General features: G+C 39.0%; 1 protein-coding gene across 1 annotated transcript in view; it reads right to left on the bottom strand.

Moving 5' to 3' along the window:
- Window positions 1–296: 296 nt before the first annotated feature.
- Window positions 297–18,970, bottom strand: part of LOC114057618 (zonadhesin-like) — a 27,159-nt gene continuing 8,485 nt past the window's right edge. The window contains exons 14-37 of the mRNA XM_027884120.1: window positions 18,587–18,679; window positions 16,933–17,180; window positions 16,480–16,657; window positions 15,307–15,415; window positions 14,718–14,812; window positions 13,913–14,089; window positions 13,496–13,698; window positions 13,018–13,162; window positions 12,028–12,272; window positions 11,196–11,360; window positions 10,634–10,758; window positions 9,672–9,940; window positions 8,922–9,130; window positions 8,292–8,433; window positions 7,797–8,047; window positions 7,049–7,178; window positions 6,302–6,467; window positions 5,413–5,589; window positions 3,779–3,909; window positions 2,676–2,875; window positions 1,606–1,744; window positions 1,170–1,301; window positions 696–810; window positions 297–444 (exon numbers count right to left, since the gene is read on the bottom strand). Of these exons, the coding sequence (XP_027739921.1) occupies window positions 297–444; window positions 696–810; window positions 1,170–1,301; window positions 1,606–1,744; window positions 2,676–2,875; window positions 3,779–3,909; window positions 5,413–5,589; window positions 6,302–6,467; window positions 7,049–7,178; window positions 7,797–8,047; window positions 8,292–8,433; window positions 8,922–9,130; window positions 9,672–9,940; window positions 10,634–10,758; window positions 11,196–11,360; window positions 12,028–12,272; window positions 13,018–13,162; window positions 13,496–13,698; window positions 13,913–14,089; window positions 14,718–14,812; window positions 15,307–15,415; window positions 16,480–16,657; window positions 16,933–17,180; window positions 18,587–18,679 (3,992 nt within the window). The remainder of the gene's footprint in view (window positions 445–695; window positions 811–1,169; window positions 1,302–1,605; window positions 1,745–2,675; window positions 2,876–3,778; window positions 3,910–5,412; window positions 5,590–6,301; window positions 6,468–7,048; window positions 7,179–7,796; window positions 8,048–8,291; window positions 8,434–8,921; window positions 9,131–9,671; window positions 9,941–10,633; window positions 10,759–11,195; window positions 11,361–12,027; window positions 12,273–13,017; window positions 13,163–13,495; window positions 13,699–13,912; window positions 14,090–14,717; window positions 14,813–15,306; window positions 15,416–16,479; window positions 16,658–16,932; window positions 17,181–18,586; window positions 18,680–18,970) is intronic.

The following is an 18,970-nucleotide window of genomic DNA, read 5'->3' as shown; positions in this document are numbered from 1 at the left end:
TTGTACATCTCTCAGAGATAAGTGATAGTGTGCAGCGCACTTGTGCTGTCAAATTCTGTCTGGACCCCGTGTTTTTCAAACAGCCTTTGAAGACAACGGAGTCTCTTATGTCAGTTAGAATATATTCCACTTTGGGTCTACAACATGAGATCCGAGGGCTATTTTAACTTATCAACTTCAAAGGTTTTCAAAAAATGCAATGATAAATTTATTATTATTTCTTCTCAAAGTATTAGAAATGCAATTAAAATACAAGAGCAGAAAGTATGACAAATGAATTGGAAAAATATTGTTAACTATAGCTGTGTATTTTCTGATTCATTTTGATCAAAAGCACTGTTCACAATGCAGCCATAATCTTGTTCATGTGCTCTGGCATCCAATTCATCCCTGGACCACTTCAAAGAAGAATCTCTTGTTATTGTCACTGTATCCACCTTTCTCCTGTACAATGAGAGGAAAAAAAAAAGAACAATCAATTTTAATTTCTATTCTTACCTATAGTAACCAGTTTTAATTTCTATTCTTATCTATAGTGAGAGGTCAAACAATGATCAGAAGAGATCCCAAGTGCTATGGTTCCTTTCTGGTCCTGCAGGTATGTGACTGATGGGAGTTTTGAGGTTTACAGGTGCTAAAAGGGGTATATGTGTCTTGACTCTTTTGAATGTAGCAATGCTGGGAAAAAGCCTTACCTGTACAGGTACACTGCAGAGGAGATAAGAATGACGATAACAGCTACACCTGCCACGACTCCGATGACGATGTCAATTGTATGGTCCTTGGGATCCTCTGTGTCAGAGTCTTCAAATAAAGAAGAAATAGGAGCCCTGTCAGTAAAAGCTGACCATACTGTGAACAGAATTTTTTCTCTCAATCCTTGCCTATCTGTTTGGTTTACACCGTGTTCTCTGATGAATGTGGCTTTCTGAAGTGGTACCAGACTCAGATCCTGTGTGCTCTACAGAGCCCTGCTGTCATGATTTCTAGCACCTCTCCACTAGGCATCTGACTCTTCTTCCTACTCGGATGACCACTGGCTCTCACCCACTGGGTTGCTAATTTACATAATGAAAATGAAGACTAAGCTTAGTTTTCTCCATAATAACACCCATTTTTGAAAGCAGTGTCAGTAATTCAGACAGGGAAATCCAAAATAGTTTTATTACCTATCTTTTCAGCCTCACACTTAGGTCCTGTGTAGAGCTCTGAACATTCACAGTAGTAACGGAGAGAGGTGTCGTTGGTAGTTTCAGAGCAAACACCATCATTCTTACAAGGATTTGGCATACATGGTCCACCTAGTGAAAAGGAAGGAGAAACAGTTGATTCTCAGATAATTTAACCCTGAGAGAACTGTTCTTGCTTAGATTACACTGACTCCTAATGCTGCACATCCCCTGTATTTTATAAGGCAGTTACTTGTATCTGACAGCAGGAATAATGGAAAGAAACCCTTTTTCTGCAAGGAAACATCAGAGCAAGACCCCCTACATTCTTTTCTTCCGTACACACTCTCTTGAAACTATCCCCAGCCCGGTGATGTCCTATAAGGTAAGTCAAGACTTCACGGCATCAAAGGAAATGTGATAGTGGTTGACTCACTCCTGTAGCATCCACGACTGTAGTTTGAAATTCCACAGATTTCATCAGCCCCACATGCTTTGTCATAGCAGAAAACAGTGGAGCTTTCTGTGCACTGGCATATCTGAGAGCAGTCATCGGTGGTGAATATTTCTCCAATCTGGAAGATAGCAGTGAGATGTTAAGAATATAAAATAAAATCAGCCAGAAAAAAACCCATGAATAGAGCATGGGGCCCCATTATAGTCTCTCCAATGCTTTCCTGATGAACAGCAACAGGGCAAGTTTTTTTTAATTAGTTTGTACAAATAAAACAAGCAGCTTACTAATCCTGCTGTTTGAAACTAGAAAGAAGGTGAAAGAAGAATTTGAGGTAGGAGATCCTAGTCCCAGGTGGGGTACATGTGCAACCAACAGTGTCTAACTGTTGCTGGAGATAAGCGTGGCACATCATACCTCCAAGGCAATGTGGAAATGCTATCTTCCATTTTAATTAGAAGTGCCACCTGCTAATAGTGTCTCCCTCCTCCAATAAAAAAATGTTTACTGCCTTAGGCCTTTTCAGTACCAAATCTCTAGTGTTAAAGCAGAAATATATGAGAGAATGAAGTTGTTCTATCCTGCAGTGACAATGGAGGATTCTCCTCAGAATCCAGCCTTGGTCAGGGCTCTCTTCTTGTCCTCCCCAGCTCTACAGTCTTGCAACACTACCTACATCACTCTTCACTGAGATAAGTGGGACCACAGCGACCCACAGAATTTCTCTGTAACTGGTATGTTGTAAACTTTAGTGCCTATGAGGCTGTTATTTAGCCTAATAAAGGTGAGGCATTAACATAGAGGTCAAAGTGCAATCATATACTTTCTCCAAGAGCTGCCTTGAGTATTCTGGCAGACAGAGTTTCAGAGGGAGACCGAGGAATCTCCTCTCTCTTCCCTTTCTCCAGAAACCAGAATTTTATTTCAACAATTGCTCTTTGTTTCTAATGCAAAATTACATGCTGAGGATTACGAGGATATTGTCAACTAATGGAAGAAAATACTGTTTAGTGCTGCGGGCGCTGTCTGAGACACAGAGAGATTGTATGTACCTCATAGTATTTGTTCAGGTATGTGCAGCCACACTCTTTGTAAGGCACACAGTCAAAACCGCTAAGAACATAGCCAGGGAGACATTCACAGCCTTCCACACAAGATGATTCACACTCAGAGGGGCTGGTCAGGTCGTTGCAGGATGCTGGGCATGCAGACATGCATGAGCTGTAGTTGCTGTTGGCAGGACATGATATACCTGTAAAAATAAGGACCGTTCAGTTATACCAGGCTGCTGTGCATTACTTAAATATAGAATTCCCTTTCAGATCCAGAAGGCATAATTTTGTAGGAGACCATATGATGAACATACATACTCAGAGATGTGCATACATATATAATAGTACTGAAGTTGTAAGTAAAACACTCCAAAGTCAGGAAATGCATCATCTAAGCTACTTATATAATGTGGTCTCATTCCTGATATACACTGATCTCAAAACAGCTTCCCACACATTCAGGGTAGCCATCCCTGCAAGTGCCAGATCTATTCCACAACTTTGGGAACTGTATTTCACCAGGAATATAGAGTCATAGGAAACACAGGGAAAATATGGTTTGATTACTCTCCCAACCTCCAAAAACTTTAGTAAAAAAAAAGTTTGAGATGATTAAAAGTTTTATTTCAGCAATTTTTAGTCTGAAAAAGTTAGTGTTTTCAGTTGAATCTTTATTTATCTTGAAGTTGCACAGGCAAAAAAGATAGTATATTTTGTAGATTTTAAAGGAGATTGAAATTAAATATTTTTCCTTTAGATTTCTAGCTTGTGAATGGTCTACAATTTTTTTTTTTTTGGTCCCATTGAGAAGGGAGATATTTTTTCTCCCACAGAACTTCTGATAATAGGGAGCTGAGAGCTCTGATTTCAAAAGTGTCTTTGTAAGCTGGGATCTAAATGTAAAAGTCAGCATAGGACACAGAAGAGAGGCCAGAAAGGCAAATGTGCGTGTTAAACTGTGAAGACTGAGTGAAGTGAGAATCAACATGTTTTTTACTCCCTGAGAGGTTTTGATAAATGGTATGACTAGGAAAAGCCTTAAACCTCATATTTTGAGAGTCCTATAGGCAGAACCCATACTTCCCATTTCTTCCCATGCTTACCACAAATTGTCTGTTGTCTCCAGCCATCCATACTGACTCCTTGCTGCTGACAAGCCAGCACATATTCCTCCAGACTGCGACACAAGGTAGTGACCTCATCTCTTTCCACACACATATCAAACAGGCAGCTCCTGTGTGCCACATGACAAAACATTAATTTCCAGTACATTTGTTATTGCTTATTTTCATCTGATTTTCTGCCTGCCTCTGACTTACTTCTTTTTTCCAGTATCTTCCTTACAGGAAACAGAGGCTCAAAAAGCACCCCAGATACATAATTGGAAGATCAGGTCATTTGTTGTGCAGCTGCTGCTAATATGTGAGGTGTTCATATAGAATCATAGATAATTAGGGCTAGAAAAGACCTCTAAGATAATCAGGTCCAACCTTTAACCTAACACTACCAGGTCCACCACTAAATCATGCCCCTAAATTGAAAATTTTCCTAATGTGCAATCTAGACCTCCCTTGGAACAAGCAATAAAGTGTTACCTGACCTAACACAATCAGTTATTCTTTGTTATCTGCTTCTGTTTTGAGCTACATCTTGGTTGTAGAGCACTTTTTAGCACTGCTAAGTCTTACAGCTGGCCTACACACTTCTTTCAATACATGGGTACCCTCTCCATGTCCACGTGCTTTAATATTGACAAAGAATGCTGTTTGTTTGCCGGTGCTACTTTCTCAGCTTTGCTCATCATTTGAATATCTGTGGTCTGATTTTTCAGAGGCACTGAGATCCCAGATGAATGGAATCTGAAAATATGCAGTGCCTCAGTAAGATCAGGGCACCGCTAGACAGGCAGAACAGGCTGCCTAACCAAATTCTAGAGTAAGGAGAAAAGTTATGTTAAGAATCAGCATATATACATTGAAACCAGTGGTCCACTTTATTTGGCTTAAGATAGTGTAGCATTGCTCTCACAGATAAGAGGTGGGCATTGTCTATCTTTAAATACTAAGTGCAACTATGTAACAAAAGAAAACTGGCAGCTACTTGTCATATTTTTGACTGATGATGGATGAATGATGAATGCGGAGATGAATACAGCTCAAAATTAGGTATGCAGGACTTGCATAGGTAGGAGGCAGAGCAACCCTGAAACAGAGCTGAGGGAACTTGAAGATACCAGATTAGTTACTCTTCATTACTCTAGTTTTTGTACTTCTCCATGAAAAATTCAAGAAGCGTCACTGACAATTTCAGCTTTTGGCTATAGCATGATATAGATTTTATGAAGCTAGAATTGCTTAAAGGAAGCCAATAGACCCAGATGCTAAATTCTCACTGAATGTAGATGAGAACTGTAAGCACATTGGAAATTCCAGGCTACAGGTATAATGCTTAACACTACTGCTTTATCTGTGTGCAAAAAGAGGAAAGCTACTCTATAGAGCTAACAGAGAAGTAAACTCTAAATAGATGAAAGAAAGGCCATCACATTTATTTAAAAATAAAGAATGGTATGTAAATATATCAGTAATGGAATCACTGGGCCCAGTTCTCCAAAGACACTTATTATCCTCGGTTCCTATTAATACCCTTGAGATTGAAGATGCAAAGTTCTTGTCAGAAACTATTGCCAAAATGATTTTGCAAATCGAGAGAACAACAGTCTGCAGTAAACACTTACGTGAAATAGAAATCTGGTAGGACTGTAGAATGACACTTTGCAAAAGGACCATTCAAGTCAGTTAGGATTTGACATCTTGAAGTTGCATTTTGCTGCTCCAGCTGATTTTCATTGCAACCTTGGAAAAGCCCTGGATCTGGCTCCTCCTCAGACTCATTTTCTGAGTTGACATTTCTTCTATAAATGAAGTCATTATGAAACCATCAGTGTTCTATGTACCAGCATTCATGGTACTAGTCTCTAAGTAACACTGCAGGAATACTTTTGCCTTATAAATGTAAAGGTAGGCTTATTTATCTCTCATGATTTATCCTGAATGGAAAGGACATAGATGTAGCAAATCAGAGGTATGCTGGAACACTTCCTATGATCTCAGAGATTTATGATATTTAAATTAAAGGAGATGTCTGTAGTTCTCTCTTTGGAAATTCTACATGACACAGAATGCCTCCTTCATCCAATCTATTCAACAGAATTGGAACATTAATCAGAAGGATACAGCTCAAATAGAACAGGGAAGGACTGACATTAAATCAGGATTTACACTTGCTTAGGCTCACGTGGTATAGCATGTACTTAATTTTTGCCAGTAACCATGCACTTGGCAAAGATGTTTTTTATCCCTATGCCCCAGCAGTTATAATGGCTGTGACTCCAAAGAGGGATGCTGAACTGCAGTAATGCAGTAATTCAGGCCTCTTTTGGCTAGATAGAAGGGCACTGATAGTTCACCTTAGTGATGAGCAGGAGAAGTCCCTACACACAAAAAAGGGGAAGAAGAACGACCAGAAATAAGACAGTGTAATTATTCCTGGAGCTTAACTATGGCTTAATTCACTCACTTCTAGAGGCAGTGCTTGCCATGGATATTAAGTGGAAAAACAAGTACCTGAGACGAGAGCTTCTTTTTAAAGGAACTTTCCAACTTTCACCAAATACATTCACATTCTTCACCCAAACACCATCTGGATTTGTGAAGTCATTTCTATGTCTCCCATCAAAGTCACCACATAAGCCTTCCACTCTGCTTCTGTAGGTATTGGCCAGCTTTATATCTAGGGAAGGTCAGAAGAAAAAAAAAAGCTGTTACAGAGAAATCATCATCTCTGAGTGTATGGAAGAGGTGGAAAACAATGCCAAGTGCCACATTTTATGACTCAGTTTGTAACATGACATGGCCTTCACATGTAGCCTTGAACATATTTGTTCATACATTTATTCATGGAACTGTTTCTGTGCTCTGAAAAATAGATCATGAAAAAAGGAATTTCTTGCAGTAATTTCTTATAATATGTCATAATATAACACAACACCATTGCCCAAGTGCTCTTAGTGCATGCTGCTTATTGCTTTTCAACAAACTGAATGCATCATCCACTGTTTGCCCTACATTTACAATCCACTTGACCACTGAGAAACAGAATAACAGAATTCCTACAAGCAAACTGTTTCTTTCTGCAGTTGGAATTTTAGGGTTGGGAATGAGGATCACGTAAATAACTAGCCTGGCCCTTTCACCATACACTTAGAAACAATATAGCTATATGCTGTTGTAAATCAGGATTAACTTTGGAATGAGAACATGTTTTGAGACAGTGCATAAATAATTCTGCCCTTTTTTTTTAGCATCTCTTACCTGCGTTTTGGTTGCCATCAAAGCTCACATATAAGCCAAAATCTGTCTCCAGGTAAATTCTTGTTGTCCTCTGATATATATGAATACCTTCATGAGGTCGAAGAGGGGGTCTCACCCTGACACCATCCAACTAACAAGGAAATAAATTAAAATTCATTATATATAGGCCAAATTAAAATCTAACTTCAGTAGAGATCAATGCTACAAATCAGCTCTTCTTGCTTTTCATGAGAAATGTATGAGAAAATTTAATCAGTAAAAAACTCAGTATTTAATTTTTCAAAATTAACAAAATCATATATTGAGAAAAATGATCTGGACACAGTACTTTCATATCATCATAAGAGATTTCTATTATTGAGCTAAAGTGTATATAGGGGCTATGTATATTCTTACACACCAATAAAGGGGAAAAAATTAAATCATCCTAGCATAATTCACACTTTTCCCTACCACTGATAAAAATTTTTGTATCTTTATTGTAAGTCTTGGGATAGTTGGTGTTTTATCCCCAAAACTCTATTTATACATTTATTTGTTTGAAGTAGAATTAAATCCTTCATAACTACAGAGAAAAAAGACTCAACACAACTGAAAATCTCATTTGTGGTTGCCTCGTAGCACTGCTGTAATAATACTGCTTAGTATTTCAGTATTTTAATCCTTCAGAACAAACATTTATTACCCAAAGACGTTTTGCTCCAAGGAAGAGTCTTTCTCCATGCTCTGCTATCAGGGAGAGACTTACCAGAACCTGCTTGTTCTGCCTGAATCGCACTGTGTGGTTGTAAACATTGATGAGAATCTCTTTCAGGTAGGTAATGTGTCGACTCCGATGTAAAGGAGAGTTCATGCCTTCAATACTGAATTGTGTCAGGGTATCAGGTAGGCCAGGGATGGTCTGAGCCACAATATATGTGTATTTCCCTTGGAAGTGGTGCACCAGACCGTCAAAGGTGATGTAGTGTGGGTCGCCCATGATCTGGCATCTCCCAAAGCCTAAAAAGGAAGAGCTTCATTACTCATTACTTCATTACTTACAATTCTCTGTATGGAGCTGGAACTTTCTATTATGATAAATGAGGCTTTTTATATTCAATAATGTGTCATCAATAACACTGTCAGAGTTTCCTTCTTTTCCCTTGAAAGTCTGGAATTGCCATGGAAGAAAGAATGGGCACACACATTCTCTCTCCTTCTCCAACCCTCATGGAACATCAAATGAAGACTTGCTTGCACATACCTGTTGGATGGCACTTGTATTTTCCATTTTTGATCACACAGGTTTCTCTAGAATCACAGCTATAGCTCTTACAACTGATGACACCGTTCTTCTGACACTGGCATCTTTTGTTGCAGTGTGGAGTTATCCATGTCTCCCCAGCCTAAATACAAGTTGTGGTGATAGTATGTTATCAAGGTTTAAGCTTTGCAATGCAACAAAAGTTCAATAGCTAAGGGTGTGGGGACAGGTTAGGTGCAGCCTGTCCAGTTGATGATTCCACAACTGCGCAGTCCAAGCGTAGCCTCACCAAGAGTTGTGGGAGTGGGGATCTCAGTCCGTTTGAGAATTTGAACACAAAACAGGATAGGACAGACTGACTGCATATCTCTGATCTGAAAAAAAATCTGTTTTCAAAGGTGCCTGAGTTTTGGCCTCAGGTGTGAAGTACCAAGCAAGCTTCTGCATCTCCTAATACCCAAGCCTGCAGCTTTTACTCATATGATAAAAGGTATTTAAGAGGTAGACCCTGAAGACTTTGATCTTTCTCTCTCTCTCTGTCTGTCTCTCTCTCTCATATTAAGATGGTCAGGAGACCAACTTTCTACACATTTTGAAGCCACAGATCTGCTCCACAAACAAACTACTTACACTGTAGTAATTGTTGTCATCATCCCTGCAGCCACAACTGCTCAGAGGTACACAGTTGCCATTACTGAGCACATAATTATCATCACACTCACAGCCCTCTGTACACTCTTCTGTCTTGTCACAAAGGGAAGAGGCAAAAATGTCATTGCATGTTGATGGACAGGCGGAGACACAGTCTTTGTAATGGCTCCGGGATGGGCAGGGCAGTGCTGTGTGGGAGAATAGGAGCAGCGTTATTAAATATACTTTATATTTAAGTTTACATTTACTAAGTGCACTGCAAATACTGAAAGCTACATGTTGGCCTATAAAATGGTAGTACAGAATTGCCTTTTAATAGCTGATTTTGATGATCAAGCAATTTTAATTTTTGTACTTTACTTAAAAAAACCTGAACTAACCAAAACAAAACAAAGAACCCTTTCTGGAACTGCTTATGCAGTTTTATTACAGGTGTGCCTGAACTGTTGGCACATGGCACTAGATCATTCAGATTCAGTGTTCCAGTTATGCTGCAAATGCCGCTTTGGGCACTGCTAGTGCATAGCTTGCCTAGTCCTGAGTTATCACTGGGTTTATATGAACCCAAACACAGTTCAGCACAGCACGGGAATCGTAATAGTAGAACTGTGTTTTGTGAGAATTTGGATTTAATTTTCTTTGACATAACTTGTTCACCTAATTCTGCTTATTTGTTTTCACACTATCGGTCATCCAAGTTTCAGTGTTTTCCCTAGCTTGTGTACTTACGACAGAATGTGCTATTCCTCCATTTAATGGTGATTCCATGGTTCTTGCAGGTCTCCACGTAGGCTTGAACTATGTCGCAGAGAGCAGACTTCATGCCGTCATACTGGCACATGTCATAGATGCAGATTTCTACGAAGTCTTCAGGGTTGACTAGATTATGGCATACTTTGAATTTGTCTGATTTTAGGACATTACACTGGCTTTCAATGACTTGTTTATTCTCAGCAGTGCAAGGAGGATCATCGTCTTCTCTTAAGTCTGGTAAGCAACTGCAAGAAAGCACAGATACAGGCATCTAAGTTGCAATGGCACTCATAAGACATGAAAATTGAAATGTTTGTTTCTACTGTGAGGTAGAAAAGGTTAGAGACTACAGTCTTCCTTCTTTCTGAGTGAAAGACTTGGCAGAATTAGACCTGCCTGACAACCACCATGCTGTGTCTGACACTTGTTACTCTCGCTAAACTTGATCCTAGACTAGAGGATTGACTCACAGCTTGATCTTGTATCTGTCTCACCACTGCAAATTTGTGTGGTGATCTGGACTGATCCAGACTGTCTCTGGCTTCCACTGCAGGCCTGAGGCCACTGTTTTCTCAGCTGTGTTGTCAAATATGGCTTCCTGTCCCCTAGGGAGCAGCTGGCCCTCACCATTTCCCAGCACCATTATCCTGCTGGGGTTGTTATCAGTGTACAGTAGACAGAGGCTGCGTACACCCTGTGGGGTGCCCCAAAAACTAATTCTCCAAGTGTGTATGTTGATAGAATGGCTAGGGGTTCCCTCTGGCTTGTGCAGTGCTTTCCTGTGGGGATGGCTTTTTCTTGGAGCTTCGAATTCAAGAAGAGAAAAGTCTCACACATGCTGCTTACATGTTACAAAGTAGCAGACACTCAAAACAACTGAAAACAATTGACTATTTTCTGAAGCAAGATAGAAGGTATGAAAAGACATTAATATTTACCCCTTATCACTGTCTTTCTCCACTTTCCAGCTATTTCCAAACTGTGGAGCACTGATGGCTGTTCCGTTGGGCAAGGACAGATCATCTTCATGATTATCATTGAAATTACCACACATGCCATGCACCTGAAAATAAAAAGAAACATATTCTAAGCATGACATGTTCACATCAACTTTCCCAATAAATTCTTATTCATTGCCTATGAAATAATGTGACCAGATCAACAACAACCAATCTTGTATGAGACTTTTTAGACATTTTGACTGCACCCATGGAGAAACAAAACAGAAATTGCAGTAAATCTGTGGTTTCCTAAGGCTTCAAGGCATTTATTTCTCCAAGTTAGATGTATTCCTCTAGCCAGGTAATTTTCTTTAACTACCTCCTTGGAACACAAGGAAATTATTGTGAAGAGAAAAAAATAGAAAGGAAAAAATTGTCATGTGTTACAATACAGCTACAAAGAAAGATACAATAGCAAAACACAAGAATAAAGGGAATTAGAAGTAAATGCACAAAGCAGTGGTTTTAAAGAGCCAGATGTTTGCACACTAAATATTACCTGTGAGAAATAAGATTGTGGGAGAGTGATTTCCAGATAGTGATTGCCATCGTATTTCACTATCACGCCAAAGTCAGTTTCCACTACTAAAAATCTGCCAACATTTCCAATGGACACGCCCTGCAGTCGGTTCTCCACTGGGGTGTAGACTCTCTCATTGTTCAGCTGGAGAGGCATACAATTTTGTCAGTATGAACATTGTTCCATGAAAGCTTTTCTGCTCACAGTCTATAGTTCTAGCAGTGCTGAAGAATTCTCTGTGACAGCTTTAGTTGTTTACACTTCCACCATTGCATATTCCAACTATGGGTTGCAGGAATAAGCCTTTTAGCTAAGGAGAGATGGGCAGGACTCATATCCTGTGCCTTTAACAGGGAGCTAGAAAGATCACTGGTAGTGAGAAAGCTCTTGCTCACCCTTAGGGTATATTTCTCACCTCCAGTACTGCTGTGGATCCCCATGTTATTCTAAACTGATACAGTATGACTTGCCTTTCCTCTGCTCTTGTTAGCTCACTATAAGTGATTGGGTTGACAAGAGCTGTTGATGTGGGGAGTCCCATACTTTAATTCAAGCAACAGTTCTCCAGTCTGGAGGCTCTGGGCTCCATCTCCAAGATATGACCAATAAAACAGTAAACCCAAACCAGAAGCCTTGGGAACTACTGAGAATTGATATCTCATCATGCTATCCACTTAATAGAGGTGCCCACAAGTGTTAAGCATATGCGTACATATTCCTTAGGAAACATGAAGATCCTTTTTCCTATAGCTACTGTAAATGAGCTAATTTTAAGATACTTCTTGCCAAAGTAAAAAGCACCACCACCTACCAGGATTCTTTGGTTTTTCTGAAGGGTGATTCGTACATCGTGCACATCTATATAGACTTCTTTTAGGTATGTGGCCCCTCTCAGTCCTCTGTCTTCATTCTTGCCCAGTATGGTTATAGGAATGACATTGGTGGCAGTGCTGACAACCTCAACCAAAGTGTAGGTGCAGGTTCCCACAAAAGTGTACTTCACTCCATCAAAAGTGAAATAATGGGGGTCTCCTACCACTTGACATGTTGCTTGACCTGAATGTGAAAAAAATTATCTAAGAACTTTGTACTGGACCTAGTCATGGACTCAGCTGATAAAGGAGTTTTGCATAAGTGTTGCAACCTAATCCTGATAAATATTATGTGGGCAAAATTTCGCAGAGGCCTCTCAGGTTCATGCCAATGACATTTATCTGAAAATAAGAAATTTCTAGAGAGCATCTCCTAAATTTAATTTACAAATAACATACAGAATTACAAAATGTCATCAAATGATCTTTTGTATATATTTCTATATGCTGTTGCAGCAACAGTTTATGGTATTTGAGAGTAATACAAAGCTTTTCTACTTATCTATGCAAAAATATGGAACTGTCTTTATAAATATGGGTGTAAATATAAAAGTAAATAAAATTGCATCTGCATATATCAATATATAACGCACTTGTCATAACCCAGACCCACAGAAATGCAATTCTCAATCATTCACAAATTTATAGCTTGCAGTACTGGTGATGTGGGACATGACTTTTCATTATCAGGACAAACAGAACCCAAGTGACCTTGCAAACTTTCGGGCATCATCAGTTTTTGCTGATGTCCACTACAAAAGAAGGGTATTTGTGCTTGCAAGACAGATCATCATATTTTCATCTCTTAGCAATGGCAGTAGTCAGTTGGGACTTCTTTACTATCACATGGGAAGAGACATTTATGATAAAGCTAGAAGGAGAAGAGGATTGTGGAATTCACATTGGAATGATTTTCAGGCAGAACTTACCATTGGAATGACAGCCCAGCACACCATCCTGAATACTGCATTCCTCTTGGACTCCACATTCCCAGGATGTGCATTCAATGGTGTTATTAGCCTTGCAGGTACAGCGTTCAGTGCAGGGATATTGGGTGAACCAGCTTTCATTCAGCTGAGTGGAAAAAAGTGTGTAGAATTATATGCTATAAGATAAATAAGACTGTAAAACTGTAATGAAATAAAATTATCAATATTTGAATGTGCATGATATGTGATCATTTGTGCAATTGTAGGCACACAGCTCATGGATCAAGAAGGCTGGCAAAGTAATTCTATTTTGAAATTATTAATGGTGTATATATTAATTGTGTAGTGTTATTAACATGCTTTTTCTCTCACGGTGATAAGGAATGAGATTCTTCCCATCCACAAACCACCCCCCCCACCCCCCCCCCACCTTTTTAATTTAATTTATTTATTTACTTAAATGCCTGAGGTAACTTGCCTGGTGATACTGGTTCTTTTCATCAACACAACCACAGCTACTTTCTGGCACACATTTGTCTCCACTCAAAACATAGCCTTCCTTACAGAAGCAACCTTCCACTGGTAAAGAACTGCAGGAATCAGAGGCTGAGATGTTCAAACAGGTAGAGGGACACCTAGTACCACAGCTCTTGTAGATGCTGCCTCCAGGACAGGACATTGCTAGATAAAAAGGAAAAATAAGATCACTCTAAATGTTCTTGAAAATGATTGCTTTCTACAAGTCCTGGAATGGTACTGAATTTGAAGCAGGATCAAGACACGATAAAAGACAGACTATAGTCAGAACGTTACATAAAATGAAATAACTTGCGTGAAGAAGGTAGAGGACAAAGAAGTTAAAATCCAGAATAGATGTTTCTATCACAACACTCACGGCAAAGAGTAGCATTCCTCCACTCTATGCATGTCCCAGCATTGATACATGACTCAGCATAGGCCTGTAGTCCATAGCATAAGGATGTTGCTTGTCCACCAGTGAAACACATGTCATAAACACAGTTTTCAAAGAAATTCTCTGGAGGCACTTTGATATGACAGTCCTTGAAGATTCCTGTGTAAATCAAGAAAGATATATAGTAGGATAGAAAAAACCAACTGGAATAGTAAGATCACAACCACCATTTATTTGCTGTCACAGCAAATGTATTGTAAGTGCTCCAGGCTAACTTTGTTTAGTAAGTTAAAACAGCACTTGAAATGGATGCATAAGGCAGAATGAGAATGGGCCCTCTGGATCAGGTTTTCTTCTTTTTGCAAGATTGAAACAACATGGCTTACATAAACTAAGCGTTGCTGCCTAGGAAAACCATTAGGAAACTCCAGACAACTACAGGGACTATCCAATGCAGAGAAGATATACAGAATTTTAGGTAAAGTATCTGTAATACATACACTGACAGTGCCCTCTGAACTATTCTTTCAGCAAGCAGAGTGCAAGTCACTATAAAGAAAAGAGCAGCTCCCTGAACATGTTCTGAAATAATCTCCATGGACACATTGGCACTCTCTGAACCGATGACATATCCTGACCAGGCACCTATGAGTTTTACATTGGCCATTTACACTGGAGGTTTTATATGCTCCCAATGTGACCTCAGAAAAACAGACTATAAAGAAGGGATAAAACAAACTGTAACATGTTCCATCATATGGCTCACAGAAAACTACCAATATGTTACCTGTTGGGTCTGTGATCATGCCACATGCTGTGTTCTTCTTTGCTTCATTCTCCAACACAGGATCACATTGCTCTTCTGTCCCACCACTGGAGCATCTGGGGAAAGCAAGCAGAATCATCATTTGCTATCAGATTTTCAGTGGAAGATTGACATGTGACAACCCCGCACAACAGAGTGTACTTTATGTCAGTCACAAGACTTTATCCATCTTCTTTGAAAAGCTGATGTCAGTCCTCTCACTGAATGAGCTAATTTTTTTGATCCCTTCTGGGCTATTCAAAGGCTTAATCTTAGCTGGAAAAAAAAGAGTTATGGAATCCAAACAGTTATGGTTCCAATCAGGGAACTGGACTGAAGTTCCATTCCCCCTCAAACTCAACAGAAAGTTCCTGCTTTGGAAAACAAGACTTAAAGGACACAACCCTCTTATCATTCTCTGGTTTGCATAAAGGTACAGCTCTCTACTTCTAATGGGCAGCTGGAAGATATGGAATGGTACTGGATGATAAAACCAGCAAGTAAGTGGATAGGTATTTGATTTTAAAGAGTTTGGTTAACAAATGCCATGTGACTAAATTATTATACATACATGGTGTTGTTCTCAGGCACAAGCCAGCTTTCTCCAAGATCAGTGGAACCACTTGCAATATCACCATTGGGCTTTATATTGTCATCATTCGGATCACCATTATAATTACCTGTGAAGGTAAAAGGAGATTTATGTGACACATGAAGTTCAAACCTGTAGAACAATACTAGGTTTCAGGTTGTAAAATAAAGTAAAATGTTATAAGGAGAGTATTTATGCAACATCAATGTGTACTGGGCAAAATAAGAAGAGAAGAATTGTGTTTTAGATTCTGACTGACAAGAGCTGCTGTTCAGGCACTTGTGAACTTGAAGCAGAAACTCTTAAGCTGCTATGTAACCAGATTACATTGCATGCAAGAAAGAACTTCTTCACTAAAAAAAACCCACAAAACCAAAAAACTCCCACAAAACCAACTCATTTTCCTGTTTCCTACATGTAGAATGTTGGACTAAAAATTACACAGTGCTATTTGCACCATTATATTCTTAGGTAGATTTCCTGCACTGAAAGCATGAAAAACCCATAGAGAGAAAATAGAATAGGAAGTTCTAGATGATCCAAAACAAAGAATAATCAGAAACATTGTAGTCTGATGTTTCACCTTTTTCTTGTTTTCTCATTCTTTTGATTGTTTAAACATGATCATTCGGGTTTTATAAATGCCTTCTAAGAGCATAGAAAAAGAGAAGCAGGAGAACTTCAGCAGGATGCTGACAGTAAGCAATTCTTAAAGATTTCTCTCTGCTGTGCAAACAGCCTCAGGTTTTTATAACTCACAAAATGAAATGGTATAGCATTTCCACACCCAACAAAAGACAAATACATCAGAATGTTATTAAAATAAAAATGTGTTTGCAGAATTCTTAAACAGCTCCATGTAAAAAATTACTCTTCTTGATTTTAAACTGTAGAACTGAAGGCAGTTCTTTTATTTGGCTGAAAATGTTATTTTTAGTTATACCTCACAACATTCCAAACAGATAGCATGTTACCAGGAAATTTTTACGTTCTTCTTAGAAACTGAAAAAGTCTAGCAAGATTTTTCAGTGCTGTAAATTCTAGTCCATTTGACAAGGAGTAGTTGTGTGTAGAATGACACCCTAATAAAAAAAGCTGAAGCAACCACCGGCCTCCACAACTCACTAAAAAATGACTAAGTCTACAACTTACCACAGAGGCCACAGAGGAGATGACTGTAATTAGAGGGCACGGAGACTTCTGCATAGTGGTTTCCATCATATCTCACCCACAATCCAAAGTCAGTTTCCAAGAGAACATATCCACCACTGCTTTGAATACTGATTTTCTTCTCAATAAATACAGGCAGGTTCATTCTGCGACCATTCACCTGTACAGCAAATTGTAAAAGTTAGTGCATGACTGCTGGGATTCTTACAACTACCAGCAGCTAGTACAGATTACTGAAAGATATGCTCTTGTGCACAAAGGAACTGGAAGTAACTAAAGAACATTTAATCTGAGCAAATTTGTTGGAGATCTCATTAAAAGAGGTACAGGCCACTAATAAAAAGAGAAAGTTTGCTATAAACTCTACAGAGGTAATATTTATTGGCATGTCAGTTAAAAATATTTTGTATATGTCTTTTAATCAAGTCCTCTTACGTTCACTTTCTTGTTTTTCAGTAGAGAAATCTGGTTGTCATAGACTTCCACCTGCACTGACTTCACATAAGAGACTTTGGTATTGGCTCCTCTGTGTTCATTTGTTGTGGACACATCAAAGTATGGAAGCTTCTCAGAGACATTGCACACTTTGGAGAGGGTGTAAGTGCAATTTCCCATGAAATTATGGACTCTGTGGTCAAAAGTGTTATAATGTGGATCTCCAGAGGCACTGCAGGAAGCACGGTCTGTGAAGAAAGAAACACAGACTAATTTCCTCTGAATCTTCACCAGATTTTTGTAGTTGCTTGGTTTCCACTTTGTTTGTTTTACTTTGTATTTGCTGCCCTGATATAATATTGATGGCAACAGTCAATAGAACTCCAAAGGCAAACCCAGTCTTCTATCTTTGGACCCATAAAAACCCCTGTACTCTTGTGTATCAGAAGTCTACGCTAGAGGTTGAGGAACAAAGGTGAGCAAAAGGCTTTGATATAAAAAAACCCAAACCAGTGCTGTTAAGACATCATTAGACAAAGTGTAGCAGCGAGTTTTTAGTGTCTATATCTGAAAGGCTTATTCTGACTAAGTAGGAAGAATTTCCTTAAGATCTTTACAGGGTTGGTTAGCCAGAATAGCTGCACTACCAGCTGTCTGGGTTTCTGTACTCATATCATTTATGGAACTTATACTGAACACTGCATATCCTTTACACACTTTTAAAAAATATTTAAGTTAATTAACCAGTGATAATATGTGCAAATGGAAGTACACTGTGTGTTCATTGAAGTGTGTAACCTGGGAAATATTTTGAATGTTAATGAGAAATTCCCATTTTGAAGAAAAAAACTTCCCATCAACTCTTAACAGAGTTGAACTTGAAAGTTCTTCATGGCGCTTACCAAGAATAAGATAAAGAAAAGAGATCCTTTCCTCTTTGTTTTCCGGTGGCATGTTAAAATGTAGCTACACTTATGGTTATTGTCTACATGTGAAGCTTAACTCCTTACACAGAAAGTATTAATTCTCCCAGAATGACATACTTAACAATTCAAAAAAAAAAAAGCAGAAGAAATCTAAACTGATTAAGTGAGCTAGAACTCTCTTGTATTTAACAACCTGACATATGTAGACATTAGTATTTAAAACTGGAGGAAAGAAGCAGTAAAAATTTATCTAAAAGAGTATTTTAGTATATATCCTAAATATTAAACTAACACTAATAGCACCTAATCAGTTTTTGACAGAAAAATACAATTGGATTATATCACACCCCAAAAATAAAATTTGGAAACCAGATTACACTTCAAAATATACAAAAAATTACATCTGCATAATAGGTGAAAACTTGCCATGGAAAAGAGTAATTTAAATATTTATGGACATGGAAAAAAAAGTACGTGAGATAATTATTAGATGGCTGGTCTACTCTTACCGAAATGCCCAGCATTGTGGCAAAAGAGACCTACAGGAGGATGTACATAGTCAGAATTCAGGAGTTCCAGACATAACATTCTGCAAGTGTAACAGGGGAAGTAAGGAAAAACTCTGACCCTCCAATATAAAAACCCTGTCACTTAGCTCTGAGACCTGGATTCAGAAAATAGGGAACTTCTGAGAGCCAGTAAGGGAACAAGATGGGAAACAGCAGTACCTGAGCTGGGTGTTGTTGTTGTGGGTGATGTTGTGTGGGAAGGCTGTGTTGTAGTGCCTGGCAAGGGAATTGTGGGTGTTGGTGTTGATGCACCTAGGAAAAAAAAGAGTTAGAGGAGACGTGCAGCAACCTAAGAACCAGACCAGTTAGGTAACACATGGGGAAAAGAGATTTCTGTCAAAATAGGATTAATTTTCCCAGGCATGCTGTTCAACCCTACTCAAACACTGTCCTTGCAGAAGCACACCCGACGCACTCCACCTTTAGAAATGGAACAGGTTCCAATGCGTGCCTATTTATGGAGGGAGGCTGACACATGGCAAATAACAGCCCTCAAATGTAAATGCAATATGTAGCCGGTGTGGGTTTTGAAGACGACGCAGA

This window comes from Empidonax traillii, unplaced genomic scaffold (genome assembly GCF_003031625.1).
Source record: "Empidonax traillii isolate 1590-97213 ecotype Southwest subspecies unplaced genomic scaffold, ASM303162v1 scaffold138:size3245559, whole genome shotgun sequence".
In the NCBI taxonomy this organism is placed as follows: Eukaryota; Metazoa; Chordata; class Aves; order Passeriformes; family Tyrannidae; genus Empidonax; species Empidonax traillii.
The sequence above is the reverse complement of the archived record's forward strand: the minus strand, read 5'-3'. Positions and strand labels throughout refer to the sequence as shown.